Source organism: Hypoxylon trugodes, assembly GCF_022578975.1.
Source record: "Hypoxylon trugodes strain CBS 135444 unplaced genomic scaffold F4822scaffold_4, whole genome shotgun sequence".
Taxonomy (NCBI): domain Eukaryota; kingdom Fungi; phylum Ascomycota; class Sordariomycetes; order Xylariales; family Hypoxylaceae; genus Hypoxylon; species Hypoxylon trugodes.
This window is the reverse complement of record NW_026250019.1, coordinates 3,445,261-3,463,880: the sequence shown is the minus strand read 5'-3', so window position 1 is coordinate 3,463,880 and position 18,620 is coordinate 3,445,261. Positions and strand designations below refer to the sequence as shown.

At 47.6% G+C, this 18,620-nt stretch overlaps 6 protein-coding genes across 6 annotated transcripts; 2 read left to right on the top strand and 4 right to left on the bottom strand.

Moving 5' to 3' along the window:
* Window positions 1–10: 10 nt before the first annotated feature.
* Window positions 11–2,583, bottom strand: F4822DRAFT_231430 (uncharacterized protein). Its single transcript, XM_051454143.1, has 5 exons — window positions 1,611–2,583; window positions 1,393–1,550; window positions 1,107–1,336; window positions 648–1,050; window positions 11–575 (listed from the first exon to the last, which is right to left on the bottom strand). The coding sequence occupies exons 1-5, from the start codon at window positions 2,159–2,161 to the stop codon at window positions 145–147; spliced, it is 1,773 nt and encodes a 590-aa protein (XP_051316057.1). The 5' UTR covers window positions 2,162–2,583; the 3' UTR covers window positions 11–144.
* Window positions 2,584–3,168: 585 nt separating this feature from the next.
* F4822DRAFT_231405 (uncharacterized protein) lies at window positions 3,169–4,871 on the top strand. Its single transcript, XM_051454142.1, has 2 exons — window positions 3,169–3,930; window positions 4,006–4,871. The coding sequence occupies exons 1-2, from the start codon at window positions 3,466–3,468 to the stop codon at window positions 4,639–4,641; spliced, it is 1,101 nt and encodes a 366-aa protein (XP_051316056.1). The 5' UTR covers window positions 3,169–3,465; the 3' UTR covers window positions 4,642–4,871.
* Window positions 4,872–7,176: 2,305 nt separating this feature from the next.
* On the top strand, window positions 7,177–7,924 carry F4822DRAFT_428619 (Ser-Thr-rich glycosyl-phosphatidyl-inositol-anchored membrane family-domain-containing protein; the record flags this gene model as incomplete). Its single annotated transcript, XM_051460941.1, has 3 exons — window positions 7,177–7,375; window positions 7,425–7,739; window positions 7,797–7,924. 3 exons carry the CDS (start codon window positions 7,177–7,179, stop codon window positions 7,922–7,924), a joined length of 642 nt encoding a protein of 213 aa, XP_051316055.1.
* A 1,269-nt stretch (window positions 7,925–9,193) lies between these two features.
* F4822DRAFT_231357 (TPR-like protein) lies at window positions 9,194–11,920 on the bottom strand. The gene is made up of 2 exons (XM_051454141.1): window positions 11,323–11,920; window positions 9,194–11,261 (listed from the first exon to the last, which is right to left on the bottom strand). Exons 1-2 carry the CDS (start codon window positions 11,491–11,493, stop codon window positions 9,474–9,476), a joined length of 1,959 nt encoding a protein of 652 aa, XP_051316054.1. The 5' UTR covers window positions 11,494–11,920; the 3' UTR covers window positions 9,194–9,473.
* Window positions 11,921–12,244: 324 nt separating this feature from the next.
* On the bottom strand, window positions 12,245–13,747 carry F4822DRAFT_401430 (RNA-binding domain-containing protein). The gene is made up of 3 exons (XM_051457943.1): window positions 13,619–13,747; window positions 13,175–13,546; window positions 12,245–13,079 (listed from the first exon to the last, which is right to left on the bottom strand). Coding segments are annotated over exons 1-3 (843 nt in total). The 5' UTR covers window positions 13,621–13,747; the 3' UTR covers window positions 12,245–12,610.
* Window positions 13,748–14,523: 776 nt separating this feature from the next.
* Window positions 14,524–16,983, bottom strand: F4822DRAFT_231341 (uncharacterized protein). The gene is made up of 3 exons (XM_051454140.1): window positions 16,431–16,983; window positions 15,399–16,358; window positions 14,524–15,348 (listed from the first exon to the last, which is right to left on the bottom strand). Exons 1-3 carry the CDS (start codon window positions 16,492–16,494, stop codon window positions 15,008–15,010), a joined length of 1,365 nt encoding a protein of 454 aa, XP_051316052.1. The 5' UTR covers window positions 16,495–16,983; the 3' UTR covers window positions 14,524–15,007.
* Window positions 16,984–18,620: the final 1,637 nt, after the last annotated feature.

The following is an 18,620-nucleotide window of genomic DNA, read 5'->3' as shown; positions in this document are numbered from 1 at the left end:
ATCATAAGTTCTTATTCATTGATGGGTATATCAATATTCTTTTAAAATACCATCACAAGCAGCATATACACCCTTTCGCGTATCAATATGTAACTAGGCCTCTCACGCCAGGCCCTATTTATCACCAGTCCCGTAGGTAGGTATCTACAACTTCCCCTCCAAATCCAAATACCACGTCTGATCCTCCCCCTCACCAACCTCCCTCGTCGAGAACCCATTCCCCAAATACGCAAACCGATTCCCTCTCGCGTCATCATACACATACTCCCAATCCTCACCCCTAAACGTCTCAAGCATATGGAAAAAATGCACACGACTCCCCGGATGTAGAGCTGTTACGGGTCCATCTTCACGTCCGCCTTTAAACCATGATTTACAGGACGAGGCCCATGCTGTGCGCGGCATGAAGGCGGATACGTGTTGTGCGTAGTCGGCAACGGCGGCGTCGGAGGGGACGAGGGATTTTATGTGTTCGGTTTGACATTTGGATATTATGCGCGCTATGTACCGTGCGATGTGCTCGCTGAGGGTGAAGACGCTGCCGTGTCCGATGGGGGCGTTGGGACCGAGGAAAGCTGTGAAAATACAAATGTTAGGGCTCTGGGCTAGAAATTGGGGTGAGTGGAAAGGGTGGTTGGGGGACTTACTGAAGTAGTTTGGTACGCCAGCAAATGCGCACGACATATACCCCTTCGGCGTCTCCGATTTCATGGCGTCCTGGACGTTACCATATCGACCAACGATCGGGAAGCGCGGAGCGAACGAATTATCGAACCCTGTGGCGCAGATGATGGCGTCCAATTTTATTATCTCGCCCGACAGGAGCTGGATACCTTCAGGTACAACTGTGGCGATTCCCTCCGTGATAGCTTCCGTATTCGGTGCTCGGAGAGCTTCTAAGTAACCCGGTGCCGGAGTTATTCTTCGGCATCCCAAGGGGAAATTGGGAATTAGAGCTTTACAAAGCTTCTCGTCTCCACCGAGCATGGCAGTCATGTACTCGACGACTTTGCCTTGTGCGAATGCTTGTACTGGGCCACCTTTCAAAACCTATACAAAAGGGATTAGTGATGATGTTCCTCGATAGTCTCCGTGATGCCGCGTACAATAGGGAATGTCCCACTCATATCCTTCTCCATAATTTTGACGAATTTACGGTAAAACGCAGGGTCGTTCTTGAACTTCTCTATTTGTCGAGGTGTGAAGTTCTCCTTCTCGTCGAGTTCTATCTCGCTGAGGATTTCCTTGGCTGGGCCTCCCATTACCATCATTGACATTATCCGCGGGGGGATAATCCATGTCGGCGTGCGGACGAAATGAACAAGCTTTTTGACAGCTACGAGGCGTTAGATGGTATTACTCGGAGCAATGAAAGGAGGTTCGCTGACTAACCTGGTTGGATTGTTGGCAGTAATTGGATGCCAGAGGAACCATTTCCAATTACGGCAACGGTCTTGTTCGTATAATCGAAGTTCTTAGGCCAGCTTGCAGTATGTACCAACTCCCCCTGAAAGCCTTTTATGTTTGGAATATCCGGCCATTTCCAGTTGCTAAAGAGATATTGGTTAGTGATGTGCTCTGCGGATTTCGTGCCCGGGATTGAGCCCTACTTTAAAATTCCTGATGCGTCGACGATGAAGTTGGCTTGATCCCTAAATTCTTCCCCATTCTCTAGGTTTTGGACTTTGATATCCCATAGACCGCGGTTTTCGTCCCACCATGCGCCTATGACCCTATGCCGCGTCTTGATCGTATCCATCATATGCTCTTCTTCACATATGCTGGTCAAATACCGCTCGATTTCCGGTGCTGGCGAGAAGAAATTCGACCATTCCGGATTCGGCCGCCATGAGAACTGATAATTGTGACTTGGTACATCACATCTGCACCCTGGGTAACGATTCTCGAACCAAGTTCCTCCCACTTTTTCGTTTTTCTCGTAGATGACATGTTCGTAGTTGGTCAAATTCTTTCGAATAGTGCGTATCATGTTGAGGCCGCTGGCCCCTGCCCCAATACCTACGATTCTGACATGTTTCGTGGTTCCCAAAGGTTGCTCTCGAATGGTATAGGGAGATTTGGCTATTGTTTCACGAATATTAGCGACGATGGTATTCTCTATACCATGGCTTGACGCACGAGAAATTCTATGGCGCGTCATGCTTAAAAAGGTAAGATATTAGAGAGACTCAACGTGGTAAATCCTTAAGTTCGCCCATATTGTTGTATTTCCGGACTTAGACTCTTTCTTATATGCTTAGGACCGAGTCGAGACTGGAATTAGCCACAAGGCGAGATATCGTATTGTACGTTTTTTTGAGACGTAACGAGGGACTCAGCTGAAAGTTGATTTTTGAGTGGGGGGACCAACCAGAAGTTGCGAAAGAGTTATTAAGAAGCGGTATAAGAGTTGAGTAACAGGAAGCTGCATATCTCAGCCTACCGGTAGAAGAGAAGACCCGAATTTGTAAGTTCCCAGCTACGAAGACATGTAAGGGGAAATAGTGACTGTCCACTCAAGTTTGCAATATATACATTCGCCCCTCTACACACACTTAGGATTGCGTATATGGCTGATGTTTGCAGCCCAAAGAAGGGCGGTTTCCAACATTTATTTACAGCCATCCCCCTGGTTAACTGACGGATGATAACCTGGTTCATTATAACTGGTGATTGTATTTCCTCGCCACGAAATTCAGAAGAGATGGAATAAGAGAAGGAAACCTAGCATGGAAATGGCAAGCTCTTCAACTAGGAAGCCCATATCATCCATCTGATAGGTTCATTATGCTTGGTTATCATGACGGGGCTGCGAATCTGTCGTATTTCGTCCAACCACAAAGCACAAACAAAGACTCCACAAATCCCATCATGTATTGCGCATAATTGTAACTGCACTGTACTTTGATGATAGACACTCGTCCCACCGAGGCTTGCGTCTATCCCGAAGTAACCGAACCAAATGGGAAGCTGAAGGAGGAAGGCCCTTTTTAAAAAAGAATACGATTAATGTTTTTTAAAAGGCGCGGAAGAGGCGAAGGTAAGAAAGATTGCCGTCGAGCTTCTTGGTTGGTTATGAATAAGCTTAGGCCATATTAAACTTATAGTGGACGTCCCTGTAAGGAATAAGAAAAAAATAATAAACCGTTATAGGCCCTTTTCAACCACTGAAAAGAAAGGAAACTCCCTTCCAAGGTTAAGTTAGCCCGAAGATCCCCCACACCATCATTAAGTTTAGCCTAGCATATACCCTCAAGCTAAGCTTTTTTTTCACCTTTTCCAGGGACTTAATCCATATCCAGACCTTGCAGGATGCACCTTTGCCTTTTGGTGTCGTGCGAATTCATCTTAGCATTATATTTATTGACCCCCAGTTAGGAAATAATTACACGGCTTGTTACTCTATAGCATCGGATATCCTACGTGGAGGCCGAGGATCGACCTCACTATTCCGACCGAATTAATATGTCCGTACAATTCTCTTTTTCGTTCTCCGGTGACGACATAGAAGACGATGGAGGGTCAAATTCTATGGCCACGGCCCCCAATGTCAGCGCAGCCGTGCAACCACAGCCCGCAGCTAGTGCGTTTCCCGTGCAAGGAAAACCTCTAGTCCCCGCTACAAGTCATGATCTACAATACATGTTGTCTCAGCTGCCATCCAAGATCGCCTATAGCATTTTGGATATCGATCTTGATGGCAGTGGTACGACACAGCTACCTCGGCGGGAATTATGGGACGTCCGAGTTCAATTAATGGCCGAGGATAGCGGGGGCGATGCCGAGCCTGGACTAGGCAATCACGACGTTAAGACCGGAGTCTACGAAGGAGGATTCAAGTCCTGGGAGAGCAGTGTGGACCTCGTCAAGGTCCTCTCCCTTTCGAAAACTTTTCTTTCCGACATGGATATTGTTCCAAGGTTAATCGAAGTATGTCCGCGTCGCTTTATGGCTCTTTAGTCGTACATGACGTTGCTAAGAGGAGCACTAATTGAGAATTGATAGCTTGGTTGCGGAACTGCGCTTCCCTCATTGGCCCTCTTCCGATGGAGCCTCAGTCTCCGAGCATGCGACGGAGATTCTGTCCTTTCTATAGTCCTAGCCGACTATAATTCCACAGTCCTGCAGCTCGTAACGTTGCCCAACTTCATCTTGTGCTGGGCTCTCCATCAACGAGCAGAGTCACCGCTGCTGGAGGAAGCGCTATCCTCCGAGGGAGAACTGGAACTAACACCGGAAGTTCTCAAGGCCTTCGATGAATACCTTCGGGCCCGAAGAATTTCCCTCTCTTTCTTCTCTGGTGCATGGTCACCTGAATTTGTTGATCTTGTTGGATCCAATACGACTTCTGGAATAGAGGTTGGATCCAAACGTCGAACGATTATACTTGGCGCGGAAACTATTTATTCCCCTTTCGCGCTTAGTGCATTTACACAGACCATATTGTCTCTCATGGAGCAGGAGAAGGCGCAAGGAAATACTGCTGAAACCCTGGTTGGCGCTAAGAAGCTATATTTCGGCGTAGGTGGCTCGTTGGACGACTTCGTCACTAAAACCAGAGAATTGGGTGCCAACGTCGAAGAGGTTCGGGAAGAGACTGAAGGTGTTCGTCGCGGTGTTGTCCGTTGCAGTCTCCCTTGAGGCACTTGCATAATAGGGTGTTTGCAGGGCGATATTGAAATGCCAGGCGTTATTCCCTGAGATAATTAGCCCCGCGCAAGTTTGGCAGTCGAAGTCACAGGATAGGATTCACGCTGACAAAAATTTACCGTCCCAACACTGAAGAACGATTGTCGGGGCTAACAGCAAAATGCAATCTGAAGAGCGATAAAGGTTGACGCCATCGTTTGGCTTTTTGGAACATCCTGATTGAGCATCTTCAATATTATGACGTACGCGGAGTTGAGGCAGCCTTTAGTAGAAGCGCACCAGTGTGCGCGAATTTCGCCACTTCGATTAGGTCGCACCTTTATGCTACTTCACCTCAACCTCCATCGGTGAGTTTCCATTTAAAAGTTGATGCACTAGGGTTCGCCGATCTAGTTCGAATTCTCTAAGGACTACATCAGATACGCCTATATAAGTCAATATGTACTCAATTGAGAGTTGAACCGATGTTTCATGTATGAACACCATGGGATTCGATTAACTCTAGACGGACTCTCGAGTAAATCCCTCGGCTAAGATGAGTTCAAGTTGCATTGCAAACATTTGAATTCGATTTACTCTGGGCGGTGCTACTAAGAGATGAGCTCTAACGATGGGACGAAGCCGGTGTAAAAGAATGAAACGCATAAATAAGGCTCTTGGGACGTTTTCATTGTGTTTCTCTAATCGAGCTTGATTTTTCTGACCACGAACTTTAGGATATGAGTATGATGAAGAGCGTAGATTGGTAAAACAATGATGGGACGAGTTAAGTAACATTGAAGGCAATTAATTTGAACTCCTCTGCAGCATATCCCCTATAATGCATATCGATATATCTGGGGAACCTTGGAAGCTGCATGGACGGGTTATTTCCAAGGAAGGCCCCTGTTCCTTACATAGATCAAATTGGGTCATTGATGCAGGAACCAATCACCCAAGACTGCTAAAACTTGACAGTGAGCCTGGAGTGGTTCTTTGGCGAGATTGCGGCGGCCCCGCCTGCTCGCTTCACGTTGGACAAGTCGAGATCCTGCCATAAACCGGTCAAGATGTACCTTCCTAACATGCATCTAGATAGATACTTCCTTACTCACAATGAATTGCGACTTCCCTCCATCTGCATCAACCACTTTAGGTAGGAAAGTTCTTGCCGCAAACCTAAATGTAATAGAGTTGTAGCATGACAAGGGTTCAATATGCCGTTAGTAACTACCCTAATGAGGCTCAGTCTTATGTGTGTTCCAGAGGATTGGTAGGTAAGCAAGGAAGGAAAGGGGCCCTGAATGAAACCTTCACTCTATCTGGGCGCTGTCCATGTGATGTTCCGGGTATGCAACTTTTGGTAGGTACGACAGACCTTGTAATGCATGAAGAAAGCTACATCATATGTAGCCAATGCCGGGACATCCTGGTGGTCCGGTAGGAGCCCATGCTTCATTCATCGGAATCTTTAAATATTGGTGCATGCATACGCAATGCACAATTATACTATATTTTAATAGTATTGTCAGCATAGGTAGCAATTCGTCAGCAGTCGAGCTGGAAGAGGTAATAAAAGGAGAGGATAGAAAATTTAGAAATTATCTAGATACCTAAGCAGTTTAGTACTCGTCCAACTGCGCTGAGAAATGAGATGGTACAAACATTGAAGCACGAATGCACTGACTAATTAGCAAACTTCGAATAGCCTAGACCCCCTAGGACCAAAAGTAATGATAGGGTGTGATTGGTAGAAAACGGATCTACATGCGAACCTTCAACCAAGATCGGTTATTTCCCTAAAAGGAAGTGCCTACCTCATTGTAAGACGTTGAAATGCTGCTTAATTGCAAGTTTTAAGCACATTTAAGTGCGCGCCAATCCTAATCGGGCGTTAAACCATGTCAGTTTCTTTAGCCGTTGCTACTATAGTAGGCGAGTCAAGCTTGTTATTTTGCAATTGCCAATTTCCGGGGACGCGGCCTCCTTGTACCTTCCTGGCGCCCCCAAGTCCCAGTCCAAGTTGGGTAATGAGCCTTCTTCATTTCTTTCCCACCGGTTGCCTATTCTCAGCTTCCACTCTTTTTTCTTTTTTTCTTTCCACACATCACGCTCGTTACGCAGTAATTAATCCATTTCTATCAACATCTTCAACCATACAAACTTCTAATATCTAGGTGCCTTAATCAACACCGGTAAGTTATTTTTTTTTTTTTTGTCGTCTATAATAATATTGCGCGCTTCACTTGGCATGGTGAACTTTCAGATGTCCTACCCACCACATATGTACTTACTTACTCGCGGTGTCGCAAAGAGTGCCAAGATCTCGATTGACATGCGGAAAGTAACATATTGTTGAGACTGAGGGACTGAGCTGTGTTTAACATATTAGGTATCTGGACGACGTCACGCGATGTTGTAATACCAGTTACATGCCAGTCACAATAATTCTAACCGTTTGAACTCTACTAATCCCATTCTCGTTCTTCCCAGATAATCTCGTCATTCATTCAATAATACACTTGATACCCATTATCACGAGTCAAAATGAAGTCCCTCTCTCTCGTCGCCATCCTCGCCGCTCTCCCGGCCTGGGTTAGCGCTGTCCTCATCACCAACAGCAACTTTGAAGGCATCACCGCTGGCAAGCCCTTCGAGATCACCTGGTCTGATGCCGCTGGTCCTGTCACTCTCACCTTGAAGGATGGCCCTGCTGGTAACCTCGAGACTGTCGGCGAGATCACCTGTATGTTGCGCCTCAATCCAATGACAGACTCATCGCTAACAAGATATAGCTGGCCAAACTGGTGAGAGCTACACCTGGGTTCCTTCCGCCTCGCTCCCTTCAGGCACCACTTATGCCTTGGAGATCAGCGATGGCACCGATGTGAACTACAGCAAGCAGTTCTCGGTTGAGGGTGGTTCCGCCAGCAGCTCTGCTAGCAGCTCAGCCACGAAGACTAGCACCTCTTCGGCTGTGTCGTCTACCACTGCTTCCAGCACCACCACTACTAGCAGTAGTGCGTCGTCGACCAGTTCTAGCAGCTCTGAGTCGTCCAGCGCTACCTCTAGTGGTTCTAGCACCTCGTCTAGCACTCATGCTAGCTCCAGTAAGTCCAATTAACGTGCTCAACTATCATGAAAAAAATTAGCTGACAAGATGACAGCTTCTTCCGCCTCCAAGACTTCGTCGGCGTCTACTTCCCAGACTGCCCCGCCCAACACGAACGCCGCTCAGACGGTGGTGCCGTTTGTGGCCCCTATGCTACTCGCCGTTGGTGCCGTCTTCATGTAAGCGACTGAGACATGATCTGCGCCTTTAATCCCGATGTAGCATGATGGTTCTTTTTTCGCCTGGGGAGTTTCGTTGTACAAAATAAGCTTTTGCCGCATATAAAATGGCACACTATGGTAGTTGACGGTTAATGGAAATGAAGCATTTGCTTTCGCGCTTTGAGTTGAGGGGTGTCGCTATTATCGCACGAGGAATTCTAAATATGGCTTAAAGCGCTTTGTGGATGCTCTCCGTTGTATAGCTACGTAACGTGTCTCAGACTCAATGTATAATCTTCTCAGCGACGGAATAATGTGCTTGTGCTCGTGCTTGCATGTATATGGAATCGTCGTGGTAGATTCTGCTTCGTGGTACATGTGATTGTGTAGGTTGTTGTACCGTGGTGGTGAGACATGATTCACATTGACGTCTACGGGTAGATGATACAATGTGGTTGTGAGACATCGGATAATTGCAGAAAGTTCGGTGGGTACAGACATACAGGCATGATTGTTACATGCCTTTGCCGTCGTGACTCGGTTGCGACGATGTGGCGATGTGATAGTTGTGACGGGCGGGGGAATTGCCATGACGTTGATGTTCTTATTGTGGCGAGGAATGGGAAATACGAAGCATCTGATCTGTCGATTTGTGCGGATGATCTTATAATGTGTAACCTCTCGGGTTGTTGTCACCATCGTCAACGCCGCGTAAATTGCTTGAGGTGTTTAGAATTATCGCGATTCCCCTACTTTTCCTCCTACGACTATGTAATCAAGTGCACAAAGGGATTATTAGCACCGAGCAGGGAAAAATATAAAATCATGGACGATGTATGCCTGGTTTCTATGTATAGTAGACTCTCGATGAACTACCTCTTTACACATCAATACCTAGGAAGATCTAGAATTCAACGCATCTCCCCTAAGGTCTCTTTTCTCCCCCGATTTTATGCAGACCCGCCTAGATCGCCTAAACAATGCATACCAGTCCAGTCTCGCGTGCCATAATTGAGGAAATCCGCTCATCCCACTCATCCATCCATCGTGTCAAAGCACGATAATCACAAGCAATGCCCACCGCGTTTCGGATCCGAATGATCTTTGATCCACTGATCGAGTCTGGCCAACTCCTTATTTAGATAGGTTATAGCCTTGATAGCTTCTCGCCTTCGTTCTTGGTTCGCGTCATTAAGTTGCTCGACTCTTTGACGGATCTCCTCAGCGGCACCTATCTCTGGCTGCCTAAGCTCAGACTTCAAGAAGGGTAGGAGGGTAATAGCCATAGTTCGCCTCGTACCTGGTTCAAAGTCCCCTTTATCTAGCTCCCCTTGGAAACGTTCAGCCGATTTCAAGTCATCCTGTGAAAGTCGTAGTTCACGCTCGCACTCTGCGCGTCGAGCAAGGGCCGCCTTCATACCTGCCACCTTCAAATACTTAGCCCTGTTCCTTGCAGCGTCTAAGCTCTTCCACAACTGGGAGTAGAGGGCGGGATTCCCTATCATGTTGTCCGAACCTGTTACGAACCAGCCATTGGCCACATTTCTATCCCATTTGGTCACCGACTTCCTCTAGAAGTCGACCTCGCCTCGAAACACCTCTGGGTCGACACCGGGCAATACTTTCTCAGCGAGGTCACGGCGGCCCATTTGGGTAAAGACGCGGCGTAATGTATCGTACAGATTGGTGCTCCTGTTCTGTGTGGTCATGGCATCGAGCTGTGCGTCGCTAACTCCCTTGCCTCCTAGTAGCTCGCGGGCTTTCTCGCGGCCCTCACGCTCTACGGACTTGTGCATACTGAGTGCTGCTAATAGATGACCTGCTGCCTCTGCGTGGCAATTCATGTTGATACAACTGACACCTAAGTTGTATCGTGCTCGCACAAAGTTAGGTCGCAGCGTTAGTGCTTTCTCGTAAGCCGCGATTGCCTCTTCACTCTTGCCGCTGTTGGCCAGCGTTGCGCCCAGGCGATTCCATAACAGGTGTACCTGTCCCTGTTGGTTCGATGCACCCAGTTCCGTTGACGCTAGTGCAGCTGAGAAGCAGTCTACAGCCTTGTCGTACTCTTCAGCGCCGTAGAATAGTACACCCAAGCCGACTTGTACATCTGGGTCCATATGCTCGCCATCCGGACTTAGCCGGGCTGCATTGATGAACAGCTCCGTAACACGGTCGTGGAGCCTCTGACGCTCGGTGAAACCTAATTCGGCAGCTGACGAAACATCGTTAGGCGAGATGATAGAAGGGTATCTGATAGAAAGCCATCGCTCCAGTGTTCGGTACGCTATACTGTCGTAGCCTTCATTCGTGTAAGAGACCGCCAACGTCATGAGTGCAGGTGCGTTATTCGGGTCGAGCTTCTTCGCCTGCTCAAGTGCTCGGATTGCTGCCGTCTCCTTTTCGTTCTGTGCCTGGGCCATGCCTAGCTGGACCCAAGCTTCAACATGCGTAGGGTCCTTATGAGCTGCAGCCTCAAAAGCAAGAGCAGCAAGGGAGAGATTGCCACCCTCCTCCACGATTCGCATACCCTGCTCGAAAGGGTTGTCTGTATTATTGAAGAGGTTATCATCTTCGAAGAGATAATTCTCCACTTCAGGGTCGCCGATCAACCTGGTGTTAGCGCCTGGCATGCCCCAGTCGAATCGCTCATCGCCAAACCGATCACTCCAGTTGGGATCTCCTAGCTGTTCAATCCACTCTTCCTCATCGAGCGTCTCTTTCGCAGCAGCCTCTTCTGAGCGGATACCTCTCCAGATTGACTCGAAATCACCGAACTCGTTGGTTTCCGATTCCAAGATCTTTTCATCTAGCTTATTCAGTTCCGGCTCTAGTGCTGCGGCTTCGTCACCTTCTTTCGTCTCTGTTTCTTGCAGTTCCAGTTGCTTAAACTGTTCCTCCCACTGCGAATCATCGAGCTCAACAACCTTTTCCTTCCCCTTTCCTTTGTTTTGTTCGGTCCTATCTGCGAATTGTTGGGGTGCGGCACCGTACATAGGCATCCCGGCCATACCGTAGTTCATGCCCATGCTGTTCATTCCCATTCCCATACCCATTCCCATCATAGGGGATTGATATGGCATGGCTGACGGCATAGGGCTTGCTCGCGATGAGGTAGCTTGGTTGGTCATCTGCTGGAACTTGGCGTAGTCCTCGGGACCGAACTGGGTGCCTTGGGGTACCTTAAAAGCCGACTCCATTGCAGCTTGGGGATTGTGTTGGAATTCGTTGGCCCATGCGGGCGATGTCGAGTTCGCTCGCAAGTGAACGCCATGCATGGGGTGATCTAATCTTATCTGATTCATGCCCTCGAGCGGCATGTCGGGCAAGCGACCGTTCTGTTGTAGGAAACCGTTCATCATCTGTAAGGTTAAGTTGTTAGTCTGTGCATTTGTCATCCATAGTCGCTGGATTAATTCATACCTCATCTTGCGGTCCATGCTGCGCGGCACTGCGAAAACCACCTACACCACCCTGGGGAGTCCCGTTCCTAATGCGATCCCGTTGGAGGCTGTTATCCTCTTGGGTATGCTTGGTGAATTGGCTGAGGGGGTTGCCCGCAGTTGAGCACTCGGGTCCGCCGAGAAAAGACATGATGGAAAGCGATGTACCGGTCGGCAACCGTTAATTTACGGAAAGAATAAGGTTTCGCGGTAGGACGGATTGTGATCGTTAGAAAGAAAATGGCGGTTGACTATTGTCAAAAACCGTTGATTGAGTTTTGGTAGAAACGATTATTTAGAAGTGGTGGTGGTGGAAAAGCGGCGGTGTTTGATATGTGCAAGCAAAGAACAAGAATGAAATTTGCAGTGACAAATCAAGTTGCTGATAGAAAGGATGGATGAGTCAACGGATTTGTGTAGTTGAAGATGGAAAGAATGATTTACGTAGATGGAAACATTGAATGTTAGAAGGTTCAGGTTTAGGTAGATAGATACCCCAGCTACCAGAGTCGTTGTTTCCGTCGTTTTTTTACAAATCTACCAGTGAGGTCACTTGCACTAGCCTACCCAAGCTGCCCAAGATGCCGAGGAACCCTGCGGGCAAGAAGCCGGTAGGTACCTTCAGTACCCGCCGAGGCAACCGTTTACCCCACCAAAGTATCGTGGTTTCCTTCCATTTGGCTGTGGAAAGTGGCCAATGCATCGTAACATGCCACTTCCACCTTCATATGCAAACTATATTTTATGCTTGTGTACACACGTATTGATATACTAGTTTATGAAAGCATGGGGCCCCATCTTCAGTGTTTTACAGCTGTTTGCGATAAAATCTAGGAATTGCATGTTATAGATGTGTATAAACTATGAGTAACAAACGCGGGAATTTACTGGTAACTCATTAGTAGAACGGAGATGTCATATATTCAGTCCCTTTTATACATGAAATCATTTCGTGGCAACCGCATGGGACTCTAATTTGAATACGGTTCTTTTACACCATGAATATGCGTGTGTTGTTACATACAATGGCCCGATTACCCAGCTCTTAAAGAAGGTAGGACATATAAGCTAAGGACCAGATCTCATCCACGTCGTGTCAGGCAAATAGGGCCTGCGTTTCCCGATCCCATAGTTTGCATATCCCATCGTCAACCTCATCATATATATCCGTGGCTACGTAAACTTAAGAGGCGCAACACCGGACTCGCAACCGACGACCCGAAGGGAAAAAAAAACCTCATCCCCATCGTCAGTCACCCAACCACACTCTATTCATTGTAGTGCCCGAATTCGTTTTGTTGCCCTCCCCTGTTGTTTCGGTTTGAGTAGCTTGGTGAACGGGGAGTTGAGTAGTCGATGCGGGGGACGCGGTCACCGATCTTGCATTGGGACAGTTTCTCGAAGGCCGCAATAGCGCTCTCGACATCAGTGAAGTCGGCATGGGCAAAACCGCGCGGCCAGCCCGTGTTACGGTCGACGGCAACGCGGACGTCTGTTACATTCTCCAATCCCTGGAACAGCTGGTTGAGGTCTGCATCTGTCGTCTCGTACGGGATGTTGCCAATGAATAGTGAGCTGGTGGGTTCCTTGGGAAGGTTATCGGGCCGGGGTCGATCTGATCTCGTGTTCTCGCTTTTGGGTAGTACCTGGATGCATCGTCCATGCCAAAACGATCTGTGCGCCTCCGCAATCGCCTTTTCGGCGGACTCCTTTTCAGCGTATGTAACGAAACCGAAGCTACGAAGTTGTTAGCCATATCCATGTACTACGATAGGGGAAATATGTGCTAGCTAGCCCAGCAATGATGAAAACGAATTAGTGCTTTCACTTACCCTCTGCTGACACCACGATTATCCCGAACTAAGTTCAACTGAATAATCTCTCCGAACTTTTCGAACGCCTCCCGAAGATGAGCGTCAGTAGCATCGAAGTTGATATTGGAGACATAGATGCCATGGCCTCTGTTAGCATTAGATCTCGATTCGGCCGGAGTGGTAGTTCCCTCTTCGACCTTCTCCGACTCTTCGTTGGCCATCCGCGACGTCTGCGAGAAGTAGCGGGTTAGCGGTAGCACCGCAGTAGCGGATTTCGCGTTGGCCCTTCCCATGCGCATGGCAAGGGAAGCAACCTGCTGTCGAGGGACAGCGACGGCAGCGATGGAGGATGAGCACGCTGCTCTAGCAGCTGCGCGACGGAGGGAATGCCTATTGAGTCCGAAATATTAGTTTTTGTCCGTAATAACCGTAATATAATTGACGAGGGGGTGGTGCTCTTACATGATGAAGAGAATTGATATTTAATTGAGGGAAAACAAATTGATTCTCTTGTTTGACAGGCGGGTACTTCAACTTCTCACGAGGATGTAAATTAAAGTGTCGCTTGTAGTATTGCAGCACTTGAAGAATTTCGATAGTTTTTTTAACAACAGAAAAAAATTTCGGCTCCATTGATTCAATGTCCCGAGCACGCTAGTACGAATAAGGCTAGACTGATTGAAATGGTACGCACTATACTTCAAATTTTACTAATAACTTCCCATATCGATAACGCCTTATCAACCAATAAGTCGGAACAATAACCAAAATGTCACTAAAATGGTTGTCTTTTTCTTACACATACAAGCAAGATACCTGCGCCTTATATAATTAAAATAAAATATTATGATTGCCCTTGAAATTCGGCGTCGGCATCGAGTCATAAGTGCCTCTACTTCTACCTAGGTACAGATGCCTAGGTTGCCTTACAGCCATATACCTACTCTAGACACATACATCATGTAGGCTGCGAAATTGGTAGCCCACCATCTTACACCGAATGAATATAGGCCAATCTTGCAAGGTAAGGTAGGTATTTCACGTATTGATTGTTCCGAGCTATACTCTATCTAACCCCGATGTCCCTTGGGTACGTGATCGACTCTCAAAGGATCGTTGCACGTTGTCCTAACTCCCGCCAGCAACCCCCTTAACCATTTTTTTCCCTGTCTCCACGATATCCCTCTGCCTACCCCGTCCCAGACGTATCGCCCCATCGATAGCAACCCTCGTGAATTTCAAACAGCCCTGTATCGTGACATGAATGTAGCCGTGTAATAAAACGGCGGGTATATATGCATATATACACACTATAGCAGTCCCAACGCTAGGACTAAGACAGATGCAATATAGTGCATCAAAGCGAAACTCTTACGAGTCTGCTTGTCCTCTAAAGTGCGTCTCTAGCTGGTAGCTGCAAAAGAATAGAATTGCGCACACCACTCTCCTCTTTAGGATTACCGAAGAGAAGAATTCCCCAGGCACTAGAAATTCGAAGGTCGAAATAATTGATCAATGATCGGCCAAATCCTTAGCAATCATCGGTAAGCCAGAAGGAATCCAGAAGCCATCCCGTCTCGCGGTTTTTCACCAACGCCCAAATAACAAAACACTAGATAATAACCTTAGTCCGACAAAGTATCCTCTGTACCAAGTCCGAGTACGCCTTGAGTTCCGTTAGGTGCTCGTCGGCAGCCCAACTAGAAATAACCGAGTGTGATAGTAGCCGTCAACTCGTAGGGGTATCGATATAAAAGCGTAAAGTTTCTAGTTTTTTTATGGCTGCCTCTCCCGTATAACACGTTTACAACAACAAAAGAAAGTTTTCGAATGATCGTAGTCGCATCCTTACTAGAATCGATTTTGCTGGAATCCGTTGGGCCTCTGGCCTTCATACTGGACACCAGTCATAGAGTCTGGTCCATTAAGAGCCCTTAAAGGAGGTAGTTCTGGCCGAGGCGGTGCGCCATAGGAATCACGACCATAAGGGTCCGTTGGCGGCTGTGGTGGCATAGGTTGATTCGGTGCGCCCTGACCTTGTGGTAGACCTGGTAGGTTTCCGCGTAGTTGCGCATTCTCCATGCGCATCCTGTCTAGTTCGCGACGTAGCATATCCGCTTCTTGTATAGCTGTTTGACAATGCCCTGACAGAGTTTTGATGGTATCGGTTTGCTTCTGGTGTTCGGCGATGGCTAAAATGAAATTAGTTCGGTACGTCTACGAGTCAAATTGTGCAACGTACCCTTCGTGAGTATCTCCCACTTGGAAGCTTTCGATCCTCTCTCTTGTGGCATCAACTCGCGCAACTGATCGAACAATTCTTTCATCTCTGTCCTACGTTTCCGCTCCGCAAGCTTGTGGCTCTGTCGCAACTCAGGCGTCCTACTGTATGGCTGGTTACCGCTATGGGGGCTCGATTCCTCACTATGGAGATCTGAAAGCTGCTTGTGTTGAAGTGTATGATGATGAATTGTTTGCTGGAAGTCTGGCGCCAGGCCGTCATCAAGTCGTCGTTGTCCCGGGGGTAATCGAGATTCAGTCGTAAATTGACTGCTAGCAATTGACTCCGCAATACTACTCCGTCTCGAATCGAAGAATGTGTGGTTGCCAACTGAAGAAGGCAAACGGCTCACACCCACCTCATCCTCTGGGAAGGCCCAGGCCTGACCTTTAGTGGGTTCCGCGGCTCTCGCGATAGTGCTCGTGGCGGGACCAGTAATAGCCGGTGCTGTTCGAGCAGCCTTGGGATTTTGCCCTTCAGGTGTGCGCTCAACATTAGGCTGGTACCCATTTGATATCCTATGTACGGAGAGATGGTCCATCCCCACGCGGGGATTCCGCTGCTGCGCTAGGGCCCCGTGGATTGATGTCGTCGACTGGTTCTGACTAGCATAAGGAGAACCACCACCCAACCTTAAATCGCCAAAGCCCTGGTTAATCCTGCTGTCAACGCTCTCCCGTCGAGAATCCGGTCCAATACTGGCTCCCCCTATCGACAATCCACCTGGTATAGAGTCTAATGATTGAGGTCTTTCAAAACGTCCGCTGCCCGGTGTCGTTGGCGACACCATCGACGCCACACTCATGTTACTCGACGGAGATACTAATGGCTGGGGTACTAGTGTCGTCGTGGTCGGGGAGGGAGTCTTGTCCTGTACCGAATGGTATACATTGATGCCTATGCCGGAGGCAGCCGATGTATCTACAGTCACAGTTCAGTTAACAATCTTACCATTCAACTCCATTTAAACGGCATAGCAAGAGGATTCATTACATACGTTTGCTAGAAGCATCGGTGCTTGAATAATATGCCGAATCACGGTTTTCCTCGGGGGCATTTAGGACTGTCGCCAGCCCAGCTGGGAGTTTCTGCGACGCTGGCCGAGGCTGTTCCGCCATTTTTGAAGATTGGAGTATTTGATTTAGACTACAAATGAGCTGGAGAATGAATCGAGGCTTTATAGGCTTTAAAATAGACGGTAAGATGTCAGAAGACTACTTTAATATTCGTTAAGGCCACGGTAAGTGTTGAAGAAGTTTGGACGCGCGCGAGGACGGACGTGGTAATGTCGTGGTATAGGAACTAGTTCGTCCTTCCTAGTACAGGTGAATCGGTGGCGGGTGACTTAGGACGAGACGTCCAATGCGATTTACATTGGCGAACGGATCAGAGAAACTAGCATTGACGACTAGAAGTCCAATTGCTGATCAGGCGCAACGGGATCGTCGAAAGCTTTGAACTTGGCGGATAAACCCAAAAAGCAAGAACGAGCGCGGGAGGGTGAAAAAAACAAGAGGAACTAACTACCTAGTCGTAGTAGTAGTAATAATAATAGTAGTAGTAGTAGTATCAAAGTAGTAGGAGTAGTAAAGAGTAGTCAAATAATAGTAAAGAGGCCGATGGGCAAACTAAAATGACGGGTCGCGAGGCGTCAGGAGCGTGTCTGATACCAAGACCCAAGCGCAAACATATGGCATAACGAAGATGCGCATCTAAGGAACTACGTTGTAAGAACTTCGATCTAGACGTGTGGGAAGTGGAAAACGGGAAAAAGGAAGTAAAATGGGAATTTTTTAATAATTAGGAGTGTCAGTATGTATGTCAGAGGAAAAGATCACATAGCCCCCCCAGTTCAAAAGTTCCCAAGTCAGCACGGGGCTCAATACTATGTAAGTAGTAGAAAAAGTGACAAGGCCCCCGTTGGTAACCCCAAGTGTGTAAAATGTGAGAGTAGTAGTAGTGTAGTAGTAGTGTGTATCGTAGTGTGTGTAAGTGTAAGGGGAGGGGGAGTGTGTATCTTTCTAAAGTCTTAAGGTCTAAAGTCTCTTCTGAATTAAGGAAGAGGCCTGGAGGGACCTTAGACTGGGGGTGTGGGACTGGGGGGGGTCGAGGAAGCTTTCTGAAAATTGAAAGCAAATGGGAGAATGGGAAAAAAAGGAACTAGCCCCCCCCTTGTTGAATCGAAGGAGGGAGCGGCCCTGTTGCGCGCGTGGAGGAACTGCAAGAGAAATAAATGGCAGGTGAAAAAAAAGAGCCGAGAGGACGACCATTCCTACCTTGGTTATTGTTCCTAAACTATGTACACATAATCTACATACTACTACCATACTACGTATATATGTACATCATGTAGGAGGTAAGTACGGTTGATGTACGTTCGATGGTACTGTACATCCCGTACCTACCCTAGTCCCCTAATCCCTACGAAAGAAACATGCAGTGCATACATGTATTAGGTATGTCGGTACGTACCTACATGAAGCACTTATGTACGTAAGTATCTAAGTACCTCAGTAGATATTTAGACGAGCATTTAGTATAGACGGGGACGTGCAATTCAATTGAGCATACATATGTAGTGCAGAAAAGAAGAAGAAAAAAAAAAGGCCAAGCCGCCTATACGGTACATAAGTCATAGCCCAATTCTAATACACTGGACGATGCGTCCGGCTTTTTAACTAAGGATTTTTTGTCGCATGGCTATTTCCAGGAAGATCGCTAGCGACTATACTCGGAGTAAGAGTATACAGTACTTACGACCACATCGATTTCCGACTAGCGTGTCACTAATGCGCCGCCTTCTGTTTCTTTTTCCTCGTGGCGCGTAGTGTACCGGGCACATGTGAGGAAGGTCGAGCAGGGATCCCTTCTGCCCATGTGCATGGAAAGTGGATACAGGACCATGAGCGGCACCGTGGCCGAAGTTATGTACATGCCATCCCATGTTTGTACATGAGATACCTTGCATGGGTCAAGTATCCAAGTACTTAGCAAGGTAGCACGCATATAAGCACAGAGAGGTATTGTATCAACTTTATGTATTCTAGCTTCAATCAAATGCACAAATAAAGTAGAGAGTACCTCTTCTATCCACTCCAGTTCCAACCAAATTCCTAATTGAAACGAACTCGACTAGGTACCGAAATACAACAGGACAAATAGAGCGTCAGCAAGAAGGCTCTC